The sequence below is a fragment of the Diabrotica virgifera genome, chromosome 8, assembly GCF_917563875.1.
Source record: "Diabrotica virgifera virgifera chromosome 8, PGI_DIABVI_V3a".
Lineage (NCBI taxonomy): Eukaryota > Metazoa > Arthropoda > Insecta > Coleoptera > Chrysomelidae > Diabrotica > Diabrotica virgifera.
This window is the reverse complement of record NC_065450.1, coordinates 77,646,035-77,659,393: the sequence shown is the minus strand read 5'-3', so window position 1 is coordinate 77,659,393 and position 13,359 is coordinate 77,646,035. Positions and strand designations below refer to the sequence as shown.

General features: G+C 33.0%; 1 protein-coding gene across 2 annotated transcripts in view; it reads left to right on the top strand.

Moving 5' to 3' along the window:
- LOC126889334 (uncharacterized) overlaps positions 1-11,058 on the top strand; it is a 43,169-nt gene extending 32,111 nt beyond the window's left edge. For both annotated transcript variants that reach the window (XM_050657565.1, XM_050657566.1), the window contains exons 8-10: positions 1,044-1,309; positions 9,666-9,895; positions 10,357-11,058. In XM_050657565.1, the coding sequence (XP_050513522.1) occupies positions 1,044-1,309; positions 9,666-9,895; positions 10,357-10,994 (1,134 nt within the window). In that variant the 3' untranslated portion in view covers positions 10,995-11,058. The remainder of the gene's footprint in view (positions 1-1,043; positions 1,310-9,665; positions 9,896-10,356) is intronic.
- The last annotated feature ends 2,301 nt before the right edge of the window (positions 11,059-13,359 follow it).

The window sequence follows — 13,359 nt, the reverse complement described above, 5'->3', positions numbered from 1 at the left end:
TGTTTCAGTTCTATATGTCAGAACCGGCAATAATACGTACCGATCGGCACTTTCTACTTTTAAAGTATTTGGTAAGTTCTCTTGGGAAAACCTGTAACCCAGAGCCGATGCCGCACTGCAGGATGCTAGATGGTCGCTTGGAGGGTGGATTTTAAAGGTGGATGGTGGAGGGGCGTTGCATCTTGGACGCAGTGAAAGTCAGTATCCAACTGACTTCTGAGAAATCGTTTGTTTCATTTGTTACGTTACATTTGGTTTGTTTTTAAGCATATCGTCCTGTCCTATTAGAGGTAAAACTCACTAACTACACTTTTCAGAAAGTGGAGAAAAAAAAGGTACAAATTGTTTTTTTTTAAATTCACCTGACTTGAATATTGGATTTTTTAATGCAACTGCAAAGAATAAATAAATCAGATATTTTAAGCCATGGTTCGTCACATGGTAGGTCTGCTGGGTCCAAAATTGCCCTTCTTTTATACACAGCACTTATTACGCTTTCCTCCATAGTTAGGCCACCCGGATGGAATATTAAACACGACTGATATGGGTGGATAGACACCTGGCGAACCACCGGATGGTTAGATGATAGTGGGAAGCCACTGCGGCTACTATCGTCGTTTTGTTATTCGTGGTATAAGTAGCTAGATGGTCGCCAGGCAGGTATCTACCATCCACCATCCTACCAAACTTCCTGCAGTGCGGCATCGGCCCTAGAGAGCGCATCCCCGGATGACGGATAGGGGAATGCCCGACCTAGTTTACCGGTGGATAGGAGGGAAATAAAATACCTCCATTGGACCAACAAGTACTTGTCAAGTTAAGGCTAAAACACTCGTTATGAAATGTCGAATATCCGAAACGAATTACCCTAAGCGAGTAGAGATAGTGTCTCAAAATGTCGCACTGAAACTTCAGGCAGTCCCATGGATTCTGGGGGGACCGAAATTCGACAAAAAAATGACAGAAACAGCCATATAAAACATCCACAAAACCGTCACAGCACAAATACATATAAATAAAACTGTTCATATATTAATTTTCAGGGTGTTGGATTAGCAGTCAATGCAATTAGTATGGCAAACATAGGAATCAGTGGTATTGGTATCATAAACTCCAGCTACGATGTCTTTGATATGTGGATAAACCATAAACAGGCGCCTTCAGCATTGACAATATTGCAGTTAGCTTCTTCAGTATTATTCTTCGGAAATGCAGTATATAATTTCAAAACGGTTGGACAAATAATAGACGAAACACAGGGTAGAGTTCTAGAAGATTACCATGACTCTTTGAGATCTAACAGACACAGGTACGTACGTCATAGTTTTTCGTATAAACTGCAACAGTGTGAAGGCTCAGCTAAGGTTCTAATCAAGAAACGCCTGTATAGTAAAAATCCTGTTTCAATTCATGGTCTAAATCTAAATCATAAATATTTGCATTACCCCAATGCCTAGATACAAGTTATTCATCATCATCATTGGCTTTACAACCCATGGTAGATCTTTCTAAAATCAGATTCCATTATTTCCTATCCTTCGCATTGGTTTTCCAATTTCGTATCATCAGTCATCTTCCATCTGGTCCTTAAATCGTACTCTGGGCCTGCCTCTTATGACTCCATCCAGTCTTTGGTTATAAATGTGTTTCGACGGCTCCATCTCGTACATTCTCTCTAAGTGGCCTAGCCACCGCAGCCTGTTTATTTTGATGGACCTGCCAATATTAGGCTCACTATAAAGGTGTCTATGCACGCCTTTATAAATATGTCTGAGAATTTTACGTTCAAAACGGCCTGAACGTTTTTCATCACTTTTTGTCATCCTCCACGTTTTTGACGCGTAAGTGAGTACGGGCTTGATTAGAGTTCTGTGTTCAATATTTTCCGATGGTCCACAGATAGTCCACTGAAGGTGGATATGAGATATTACCTCCGATTTCGTTGAACCTCCATCGATTTGCATAAAAATTGGTGAGTGGTTAGAGGATATCTCAAGGAACAAAGGTGACATGGTGCCAACTTGCGCTTTTACCCTGGGAGTAGATGTAACTCCTTCTCGAGGGTGAAAATTATTTTATTAAAAATAACCCATAATTCGATAGAGGGACAAATTATAAGCAAAGTTTGTTATATAAAGTTATTAAAATAAACCGTTCATTTTAAAACCTTTTTATATACTTTACAAACTATACAAATTTTGTAATCCATTTTAAAAATAGTTCTAGGCTACCTAGACATCTAGAATTTTCAGGATAGCTTAGAACTAGTTAACAATGCAATATTTTACTGCTATTATACAGGGTGATTAATAATTAGTGGGGTGAAGCTCCGTAGATCCGTTAATAGTGATGTATAGCGATAAAACTTAATAACAAAAATTGTAGCGAACTTTGAGCTTCACATTACAAAATTAGTTAGAATGTTACAGGGTGTTCGATAACATAATGGCAGACCAAACTTATTTTTTTTTAAATAGAACACCCTGTATTTTATTTTATATTCGAAATCTTCGTAACTTTTCGATTACAAAAATATAAATGTTTGGTATGTTGTACGGGGTATTTACAAAGTTATAACCAATTTTATATGAAAAACGTAACAAGTTTAACTACCTGTATAAATAAAAGCAAGCACAAGGTCAATGGTTTGTTAACGTCATATTTTAAAACCTTTTTATACAGGGTGTTTCATTAATAATTGTCCATGTAGTAAGTGGAGAAACCTTAGCACAAAATACGAAGATTTAACCTAAAACACTTAAATAAAATGTTGTTCCTTACTGAGTTACAGGGTGTTTTATTTAAAAATTTTAAAACTATTTTTGCTCAGAATTTTAAAACTATTCGATGTATCCTTTTCATACTTGGCAGAAAGTGCGATTACTAGACACCCTACTAAATTATGATAAACAAACGTTTCTAGCTACTACCAGAGGCGTACGACAGGGGATGATGAATGGTTGACCTTTCTCAAATTCTACGCCACTGGAGGAATTACTATTTGAGTACCATTTTTAGATTCTACAATACTTTCTACGTAAATAATATACTCTTCATTGGTAACGATAAAGTCATTAGTTTTCGAGATATTTGAAGTTAAATATGAAACAACACAGTTATTTTGATTAATTTATATGATTCATATGATTAAAATTTAAAAATTATTTGTAATATCCAGTACTTTAAAACTATTTGGCGTATCCTTATCATACTTGGCAGACAGTGTAGGTACAGTACACCGTACTAAAATAAGATAAATAAACGTTTCTAGCTACTACCAGAGGCGTATTACAGGGGATAGTGACTGGTTGACCCTTCCCAAATTCTACTCCACTGACGAAATTACTATTTTAGTGTAATTTTTTGATTTTGCAATACTTTTTATGTAAATAATATACTCTTTATTCGTAACGACAAAATGATTAGTTTTCGAGATATTTGAAATTAAAAATGAAGCGACACAATACACTAATCAAAATAACCGTGTCGTTTCATTTTTAACTTCAAATATCTCGAAAACTAATGACTTTATCGTTACCAATGAACAGTATATTATTTTGTTAGAAAGTATTGGAGAATCCAAAAATTGAACTAAAATAGCAATTTCGCCAGTGGCGTAGAATTTGGAAAGGGTTAACCATTCACTTTCCCCCGTCCTACGCCTCTGGTAATAGCCATAAACGTTTGTTTAACATAATTTCGTAGTTTGTATAGTACCTAAACTTCCTGCCAAGTATGAAAAGGATACGTCGAATAGTTTTAAAATGCTGAGCAAAAATAATTTTTAAATTTTTAGATAAAACACCCTGTAACTCGGTAAGGAACCACATTTGATTTAAGTGTTTTTGGTTAAATCTTTGTATTTTGTGCTAAGGTTTCTCCAGTTACGATATGGACAATTATTAATGAAACACCCTGTATACTTGGGTTGGTTGGTGTCACGGACTCCGCAAATTTTGTAATCCATTTTAAAAATAGTTCTAGGCTACCTAGACACCTGAAATTTTCAGGATAGCTTAGAACTAGCTAACAATGCAATATTTTACTGCTATTATACAGGGTGATTATTAATTAGTGGGGTGAAGCTCCGTAGATCCGTTATAGTAATGTATAGCGATAAAACTTAATAACAAATAACAAAAATTGTAGCGAACTTTGAGCTTCACATTACAAAATTAGTTAGAATGTTACAGGGTGTTCGATAACAGTGGCAGACCAAACTTTTTTTTTAAATAGAACACCCTATATTTTATTTTATATTCGAAATCTTCGTAACTTTTCGATTACAAAAATATAAATGTTTGGTATGTTATACGGGGTATTTACAAAGTTATAACCAATTTTATATGAAAATCGTAACAAGTTTAACTACCTGTATAAATAAAAGCAAGCACAAGGTCAATGGTTTGTTGACGTCATATTTTTTATTTATTGTCAAAATTTTCGTAAATGGTTGTTTTGCTAATTTTCTTTATATTGAATACAGGGTGAGTCAAAACGCAAGTACATTATTTTCTCAGTAATTTTAAATAGAACACCCTGTATTTTATATCATTATCGAAAAGTACCATTACAATACTATAATTTTTGTATAACATTCCCTATGTGTAAATTTATTATTTTTCGAGATATTTTCATTGTTCAGAGTAAAATTATTAATAATTACGGGTCTAAATCTTTCCAAATTTTAAGTAAGCCATGACTGAATAATTGTCTAAAACTTACAATTTACGATTACTGATTATTATCATTCTGTAATCAAAGTTGGCTATGATTTTTGTTATTAACTTTTATTACTATCTATTACTTATAACGGATCTACAAAGCTTTACCCCACTGACCAATCACACTGTATGGATAAATCGATTTTTTTTTAATTTCAAACTATTTTAAAAATGTGACTAATGCAATGATATTTTAAAGTACGTTAATAAATCGATATCTACAAGTTGATGGTGCCTCAGTGGCATTAGACTGCAGATCGAGAGGTCCCCAGTTGGAACCCGGCTGTTGCGTATCTTTTTTTAATTGTTTTAATACATAATTAAAAAAAGACTAAGTTTTCACTCTAATGGCACATAAAACAACATAATGCTATTCTACATCCCACCAGAATGAAAACAATGGGAACTTTCTCTGGTTACACCTCCGAGGCTTCTACAATTTGCAAGCCATACGGATGCGAGACTAAGGAAGATGAGGGAATCAGGGAGAGCAGCAATTGTGCCTCCTGATGAGAGACTAATAAGTTTCGAAACCGGTAGAGATGTTTGCTGCACTCTCTGATTGGACTAGAATATGGTTCGGCTGTATTTTCGTTTTGCAACGAAATTGGAAATGGTTATTCATTTTTGATTTACATTTACTCTGATTGGTGTACGAAGGGAACTATTCTCGTTGGAACTTTACCGCGCTGAGCAGATGGGACGTGAATTGCAAATTGTATAGAATTCCCTCATCTTCCTTAGTCTCAGCATCCGTATGGCTTGCAAATTGTAGAATCCTCGGAGGTGTAACCAGAGAAGGTTCCCATTGTTTTCATTCTGGTGAGATGTAGAATAACATTATGTTGTTTTATATACCATTAGAGTGAAAACTTAGTCTTTTTGCTATCAGTTGCCGCTAGGGCATCTATGCCATTTCGTTCGTTGCAATCCGGGACTGCATGCCGGAGTTTTGTTTTGGTTGGATCAGGGAGAGCAGCATATGTGCCTCCTGATGAGAGACTAATAAGTTTCGAAACCGGTAGGTGCTTGCTGCACTCTCTGATTGGACTAGAATATGGTTCGGCTGTATTTTCGTTTTGCAACGAACTTGAAAATGGATATTCATTTTTAAATAATTAAAAGTTTATATACTTAAAATTAGATATACCATTTTAAACAACCGTGGTATTATAAAAAATAATATTTTATACTAGTGTAATTTTTGGAATCATAATTAGAAATAACAATTAATACACCTACTAAAAATTCATATTTTATAATTTAATTATTATTTCCAAACATGTTGTGTCCTATATGTACAATAACAAAAGCGTGATATTATAAAAAGTACTTTTTTATTAAAGTGTAATTTTTGGAATTTTAAGCATATTATCGTTAAATCGTTTATCCTTAAATTATTTTATATTCTTTCCTATAAATAATAAAAAAGTTTTATTATAAAAAAGTTCGTTTTTATAAAAGTGTAATTATTTACGATATCAGGTTCACCAGAAAACCACTTGAAACTTAATTCCAAGTGGTATTAAACCGAGTTGAATTTAATCTTAAAAACCTTTTACTTTTTTAAAAATAAAAGGTTAAATGGTCGCGGTTACATGGTTCTTGCAACAAAATTTAAACTTTAAACGTTTCTCTTTCGATTATTTTTTACCCTACAGAAATAGTAAAACTGGTAAAACATTCAATACAGAAAAAGCTAAAATTTGATTATATGTATATCATGTTTTACGTATATTGAGTATTTTTGGAGTTATTGTCAAAAGAAAATGAAAATTACGATAATTTTAAAAATTCGGATTTTTTCAAATTATACCTTTTTTTCAAAAATATGCATTCTAAACCGGTCAAAATTGTCAGAATCATTACTTATGCCACTAATATAAAGAAACTGTAGTGAGGATTACTATAAATTTTAATTTTTGTGGAAATGGTGTATGTTTTATTTTTCACTTTTTCCAAAAAAATTCAAAAGGGTTCTTTTATTTTCATCATAACTTGCGTAATTTTAATGCTATTATCTTATTCTGGAGATGATTTGATAGGTATTCCGAAGTACTTTGACAAGTATTTAGGAGGTATATTTTATAAAATGCATAGTTTTCCCGTTATTTAAGATTGAATACTTAGATTTGAGTACTCGTCGAAAAAAATATAGGTACATTAAATTACCCATAACTCACTTTGAATTAACATTAGTTTAGTTCTTCAAGTGAGAAGTGTATTAAATTTTTTATTATCTTCAATTTTGTTAATAATAACATTTTTGTAAAAGCTTATTGTTTTTGAGTTATACGTGAAAAACAGCTTTAAAACATGTATTTTTTTACGAAAAAATAAAATCTTTGATCTTTAATAACTCAAAAAGTATTATTTATATTAATAACTTTATATAACAAATTTTGCTTATAATTTGTCCCTCTATCGATTAGTGGTATTATTTTTAACAAAATAATTTTCACCCCCGGGAAGGGGTGGCATCCACCCCCAGGGTAAAAGCCCAAGTTGGCATCATGTCACCTTTGTTCCTTGAGGTATCCTCTAACAACTCACCAATTTTCATGAAAATTGATTAAGGTTCAACGAAATCGGAGGTGAAAACCTTCAGTTACTGCACTAAGAAGGGTTCTGGATCTTGGAATGGTATATTAGCCCCTTCTTTTGCGAAGCTATCAGCTTCCTCATTTTCTGCAATTCTCTTGTAACCTGTTGCGTTCCGCCAGCTTCTTAAGTGCCTATCCTAGTGTAAAATTACGAAATTCATATACTTTTTTTGTGAATTTAAATTAAATTAAATTTTTAAGAGCACACAGTAGCGATCAACAGGTAGCAACAAACGCGGTCCAAGATTGCGAAAGTTCTGCTAACTTTCAAAAGTGAGGCAACAGTGCGTCGGTAATTCGACACTGACAGCACAAACCATACATACTCATAGACGTTTCACGTAAATTGTCAAGGTCAAGACAGCAAATTAGTTACCATTCCAATCCAGAGATGTCGCTGTCAGTCAATTCTCTTGTCATATTTAACAACTGACAGTTGACAATTAAATTAATTTGTTATTTACTTTTTATTTTACAGTTTGTGGATTAATTATTTTATTATAGTGGTGTTACGTTTTTAATTAGATTTAATCACAATTTTAATCAATTGTATTAACCCCCTCTCTGTTTATATGAGTAGAATTTTTAGTTTACATTGATCATTCCGTGTTGTGTTTCTCCACATAAAAAAAAAACAATATAATAGATCCTGAAACAGTTTATTCCAATAGACAAGTGTGTCATCAACATTTCTTTCGGGCCTATATGTTTTTGGAAGTTTGTAAAAGATTATAAGGTATTTATCTAAACAACCATCCTACAAGATTCTTTCAAAAATTTTCATTCAACTCAATATTACACATCAGTGATTTCACGTGACACATGGCAGTAGTGTTTACAATTTTGAAAAAAAAATTGGAATATTTGAAGTTTTCAGTAAAACATTGAATAGAAAGTTGAATTGTCTTTCTGTTGTTTTAATTTCCTGCGAAATTTCATCAAAAATCCCGCAAAATTTATAATTTGATTTTCCCACGTAACTAAAATTTGTCAATTTAGTTCCCATTCCAATCAAGAGATGGCGTTAATTCGATCCGAAAGATTAACATGGTCGTGAAACGTCTATGAGTATGTATGGTTTGTGACTGACAGTGACGTTTATACTATCAAAAACAATAATTTTTATATACATAGGCGCGAAATGTTGCCAAGTCAGTGACGTTCGATTTCTTGTTATAAAAAAATCGATTTTTAGTAGTTCCAATGTGACACAAAATCTAGGCACGGGATAAAAAAGTTTATTTGAAGAAAGTGTATTTTTTTGTCTTTCTTAATGGCGGTACAGGGTCCTTTTTCAATATTTTATTTAGTTATAGAGTAATTTCCACATACTAACATATTTCTGAAATTGGGCTCTGTACCGCCATTCTTTATTATATTACGAATATGTGTGCCAAATATCTCGACAGAATATTCTAAATTAGAGCCGCAATCTTGGAACGCGTTTGTTGCTACCTGTTGATCGCTACTGTTTGGTCTTAATGGGAAATGAGCCACAATTTTCCTAAAAAATGATTTTATTAACGTTTCGACGCCCAAATCGGGTGTCGTTGTGAAAATACAAAATATTAAAAATGTATAAACATTCTCAAATTCTTTGCAAAACGAAAATGCAACAGCTGCATAATACTCTGGTTAAATCGGAGAGTGCAGGAAGAGTCTATACCGGTTTCGGAGATCTTTTTCCCCTCATCAGTAAACCCATATCCTCTTCTCTCCGCCTTAACCATTTATTATAGCTTGGGCCTTCCCGAATTGCAAAGAAAGAAATGTCACGGATGAACTAGGGCCATCTACCGAAAAAACAAAGTAAGTTATCAATCGAAGTAGCACAGAAAACGACAATAAATATCGCCTCCGTACCACCAGATTGACAACACGTGGAATACTTTCTTTGGTTACACCTCCTGAGATTTTCAAAATTTACAGAATATTACTTAATTAAACAAAAAATTTGTTGCTTAGTAAAAATTCTTCTAATAATTTATTTAATCTGACTCATTTTTATAGGCAATTCAGACATGTATTATAAATTTTAAAGTAGAAGACTTTAAAATAATATTGTCAATATTTATGAGTTGCGTTCCTGGGACGACTTTACTGAAAGATAGTTCATTCGATTACATGAAATAACCTTAACTCAAGAATAACACGAGAATTTTACTGCCACCGTTGCATTTGGTTGTCTTTTTAAAGACAGATCACATGCTATGATTTTTTGTGGCCGATATTCGATATTTTGTGGCAGATATCTCTCGCTAATTTTGTAATACTTACCATAATTTTTTTCCGTATCTGTAGATATACTTATCTATCTAATACTTTTTTTCTTTTCTAGGAAAACCTTTGACAGGCTTTTGAAAACAACAATTCTAGACAACGATGGTAATGTAATAAAAGGTAGGGCGGAAGTAATCAAGGCTATCCGCAATATTCCCAATAAAGACGATGTGTTTGCCGCTCTTACAAGAAATACCAAGTTAATGAAAGAAAACGATCTTCGTTTCTCCGCAGCCAAAGGAGACATAACACTAAATGGTCAAACGATCAATATGAACGAATTTATAGGTAGGTATTTTTTTTATTAAGTCACTTCTCCCTTGTGGTGCCAACGCCAAAATCTATATCCCTCGTTTTGAGTGTCCAGCCCTCTACTCCATATAGCAGCACCGACCATACGTAGCACTTAGTGAACCTTAACCTCAGTTGAAGGTCGAACTCTGAACAGGTCAGTACCTTTCTGAATTTTACGACAGCTTGTCGAGCTTGCTCAATGCTACACTGTACTTCCCTGTCCGATGCCCAGTCTTGAAAAATCCACGTTCTCAGGTATTTAAATTTGCTCTCTCTTTCAAGAGACTTGGTATTCAGCGTTATGGTGGAGTTTTCAAGTGTATCCAGGTTTCTGGAGATGTTCATGAATTTGGTTTTTTTGATATTAATCTCTAATTTGGTCCTAGCTTTCCTTTTTTGAGCTACCAACTTTTTTATCGTATAAATAAGAAAGAAGTAACTTTTGTTATTTTTAGGTATGAATAAGAAACAAGCTAGTGCCTTTTTATCAAACTTGCCTTCAGAAACGAACATATCAACAAGTGATACTAACTCTATGATAAGTACCTACTCTTTGAACAACTGGTCTTTGCCTAATGTTAAAGTATTTGCCGGTTTTGCCTTAACCTTAATAAACAAGTTCGGAAGCGACATCCAAGGTATGATAATGGAATTGGTAGAAATGGCCATAGAACTTGTTTTTAGATATTTCAAAGACGTAGTTAGAGGTGCCTTTGGAAATACAGCACACCAAGAAATAATGTACGCTGTGATGGAGTATTTCGCAGGACTAGCATCAAGGCTGCTTCAGCATTACTTTACCTGGCGCAGAACTGGGAATCCTCATCACTATGAGCCTTACTTCGTAGAAGTACCGGTAGATCCATCTGAAAGATATACATGGATTTTTGAAAAAATAGTTAAAATGTTCTTCAATGGTGGTCAGTTTGCTATAACCGATGTCATGAAGTATTTGGAAGGATGGATACTAAACGAAATATATACAAGACAAATTAAAAATGAAGCTGATGAAAAAAGGGACGAACACTCACCTAGAAACAACAATAGTCTTTGTTGCACTGTTTGTGGAGGAAATTATTTTAAAAATAAGTAACTGTTATTAATTTATTGGTATTTTATATATTTTATTAAAGGTATACACATTGTTATATAGTTAATTTTTGTGTAGTTATTTCTTTGGTTAGAAAATGACACCTAATATAATGTCTTTTGGACCAAAATATGTATCATGTCATAGTATAGGAAGATCTATCTTCTATAGAGCTTTTTAGACCTCAATATGGAATGATCTAAGGGGCCAAATGAGCTATTTAAAATCTATAATCTACAAGATCAATTAAATAAAAAATGGCAATGTGCTCAATACTAACAGCATTAAAAAAGATTAAAAGTTTCAAATTCTGAACTGTCCTATAATAGACATTGTAACAATAACAATAAGTACTCCAAAGTTGAACATATCAGTAAGTGATATAATTCTTTTCATGAGCATTTTTCAGTGCGTCACAAATGATAGGAAAAAAGGTAAGTCCGTGATAATACACATTTATTCTAACATGACATTTTAGTTAAATCTGACAGTTGTCACATTTTATTTGCAATTTGGCATAAAAACAAATCAATTGTGTTTATTGCATTTATAAAATGGTATTTTCTTTGATTTGTATAGTCTTATAAATTGTACAGATTATATTCGTAGATATATTAAATAATTCGTAAATAATTTTTTTCGATTATAGCACCATCTATCGACAACTAGAATAAATGTCTCTAATCACAGACGTGCCTTTTTTCTGTCACATACAATTTAATGCGTTACAAAGAAATCGAAAACTGTGACGCACTGAAACATGCTCATGAGAAAAAGTTTACTAATTCTATGATAAATACTCTGCCTAATGTTAAACTCTTTGCTGGATTTGCCTTAACCTTAATAAACAAGTTCGGAAGCGACATCCAAGGTATGATAATGGAATTGGTAGAAATGGCCATAGAACTTGTTTTTAGATATTTCAAAGACGTAGTTAGAGGTGCCTTTGGAAATACAGCACACCAAGAAATAATGTACGCTGTGATGGAGTATTTCGCAGGACTAGCATCAAGGCTGCTTCAGCATTACTTTACCTGGCGCAGAACTGGGAATCCGCATCACTATGAGCCTTACTTCGTAGAAGTACCGGTAGATCCTTCTGAAAGATATAAATGGATTTTTGAAAAAATGTTAAATTGTTCTTCAATGGTGGTCAGTTTGCTATAACCGATGTCATGAAGTATTTGGAAGGATGGATACTAAACGAAATATATACAAGACAAATTAAAAATGAAGCTGATGAAAAAAGGTACGAACACTCACCTAGAAACAACAATAGTCTTTGTTGCACTGTTTGTGGAGAAAATTATTTTAAGAATAAGTAACTGTTATTAACTTATTGGTATTTTATATATTTTATTTAAGGTATACACATTGTTATATAGTTAATTTTTGGTTAGAAAATGACACCTAATATAATGTCTTTTGGACCAAAATATGTATCATGTCATAGTATAGGAAGATCTATCTTCTATAGGGCTTTTTAGACCTCAATATGGAACGGTCTAAGGGGTCAAATGAGCTATTTAAAATCTATAATCTACAAGATCAATTAAATAAAAAATGGCAATTTGCTCAATACTAACAGCATTAAAAAAGATTGAAAGTTTCAAATTCTGAACTGTCCTATTATAGGCATTGTAACAATAAAGTACTTCAAAGTTGAACACATCAATTCTTCTTGTGGTGCTTTCTCCTTTAGTGGAGGTTAGCGACTACACTGGCAAATCTGTCTCTGTCCAATGCGGCTCTAAACAAAGATGTTGAATCAAGGCCGGGCCTCTATACGAAGTACGAGTATGTACAGTTCCTCATGACTCACCCTGTATAAATATTAACATAATTATTTATATAGGTTGTGCAAGAAAAAATATTTTAATTAAATAATATGACACAAAAAGAAGAATTTATATAATTTATTTAATTCAAAATTCATTCTACTGCTGTCACAAAACAGAAAAAAAATGTTTTTTGATAAATATACATTGCTTTTCGCTTAATTTCAATGTTCAAGCTGCCACCCATCTGCCTCTTGGTAAGTTGAATATTGAATTTAAGCAACAAACAATGTTTATTTATCAAATAACAATTTTTTTCTATTTTCTGTCAGCAGTAGAATTTATTTTGAGTTAAATAAATTACATACATTCTTCTTGTTGTCAATTAATTTAATTCAAAATAATTTTTCTTGGTACTCTTGGTCTTTTGCTTGATTTCTAAATAATTCTGTACAAATAATTATGTCAATGTTAATATTACTGAATAGAGAATTGAATAACCTTTCTAATGAGCTGGCACACGACCCCTATTCCCTATTCAAAACTAAGGGGTGGGGGAAATTGAAGGGAGGGGGTTGACAAATGACAGG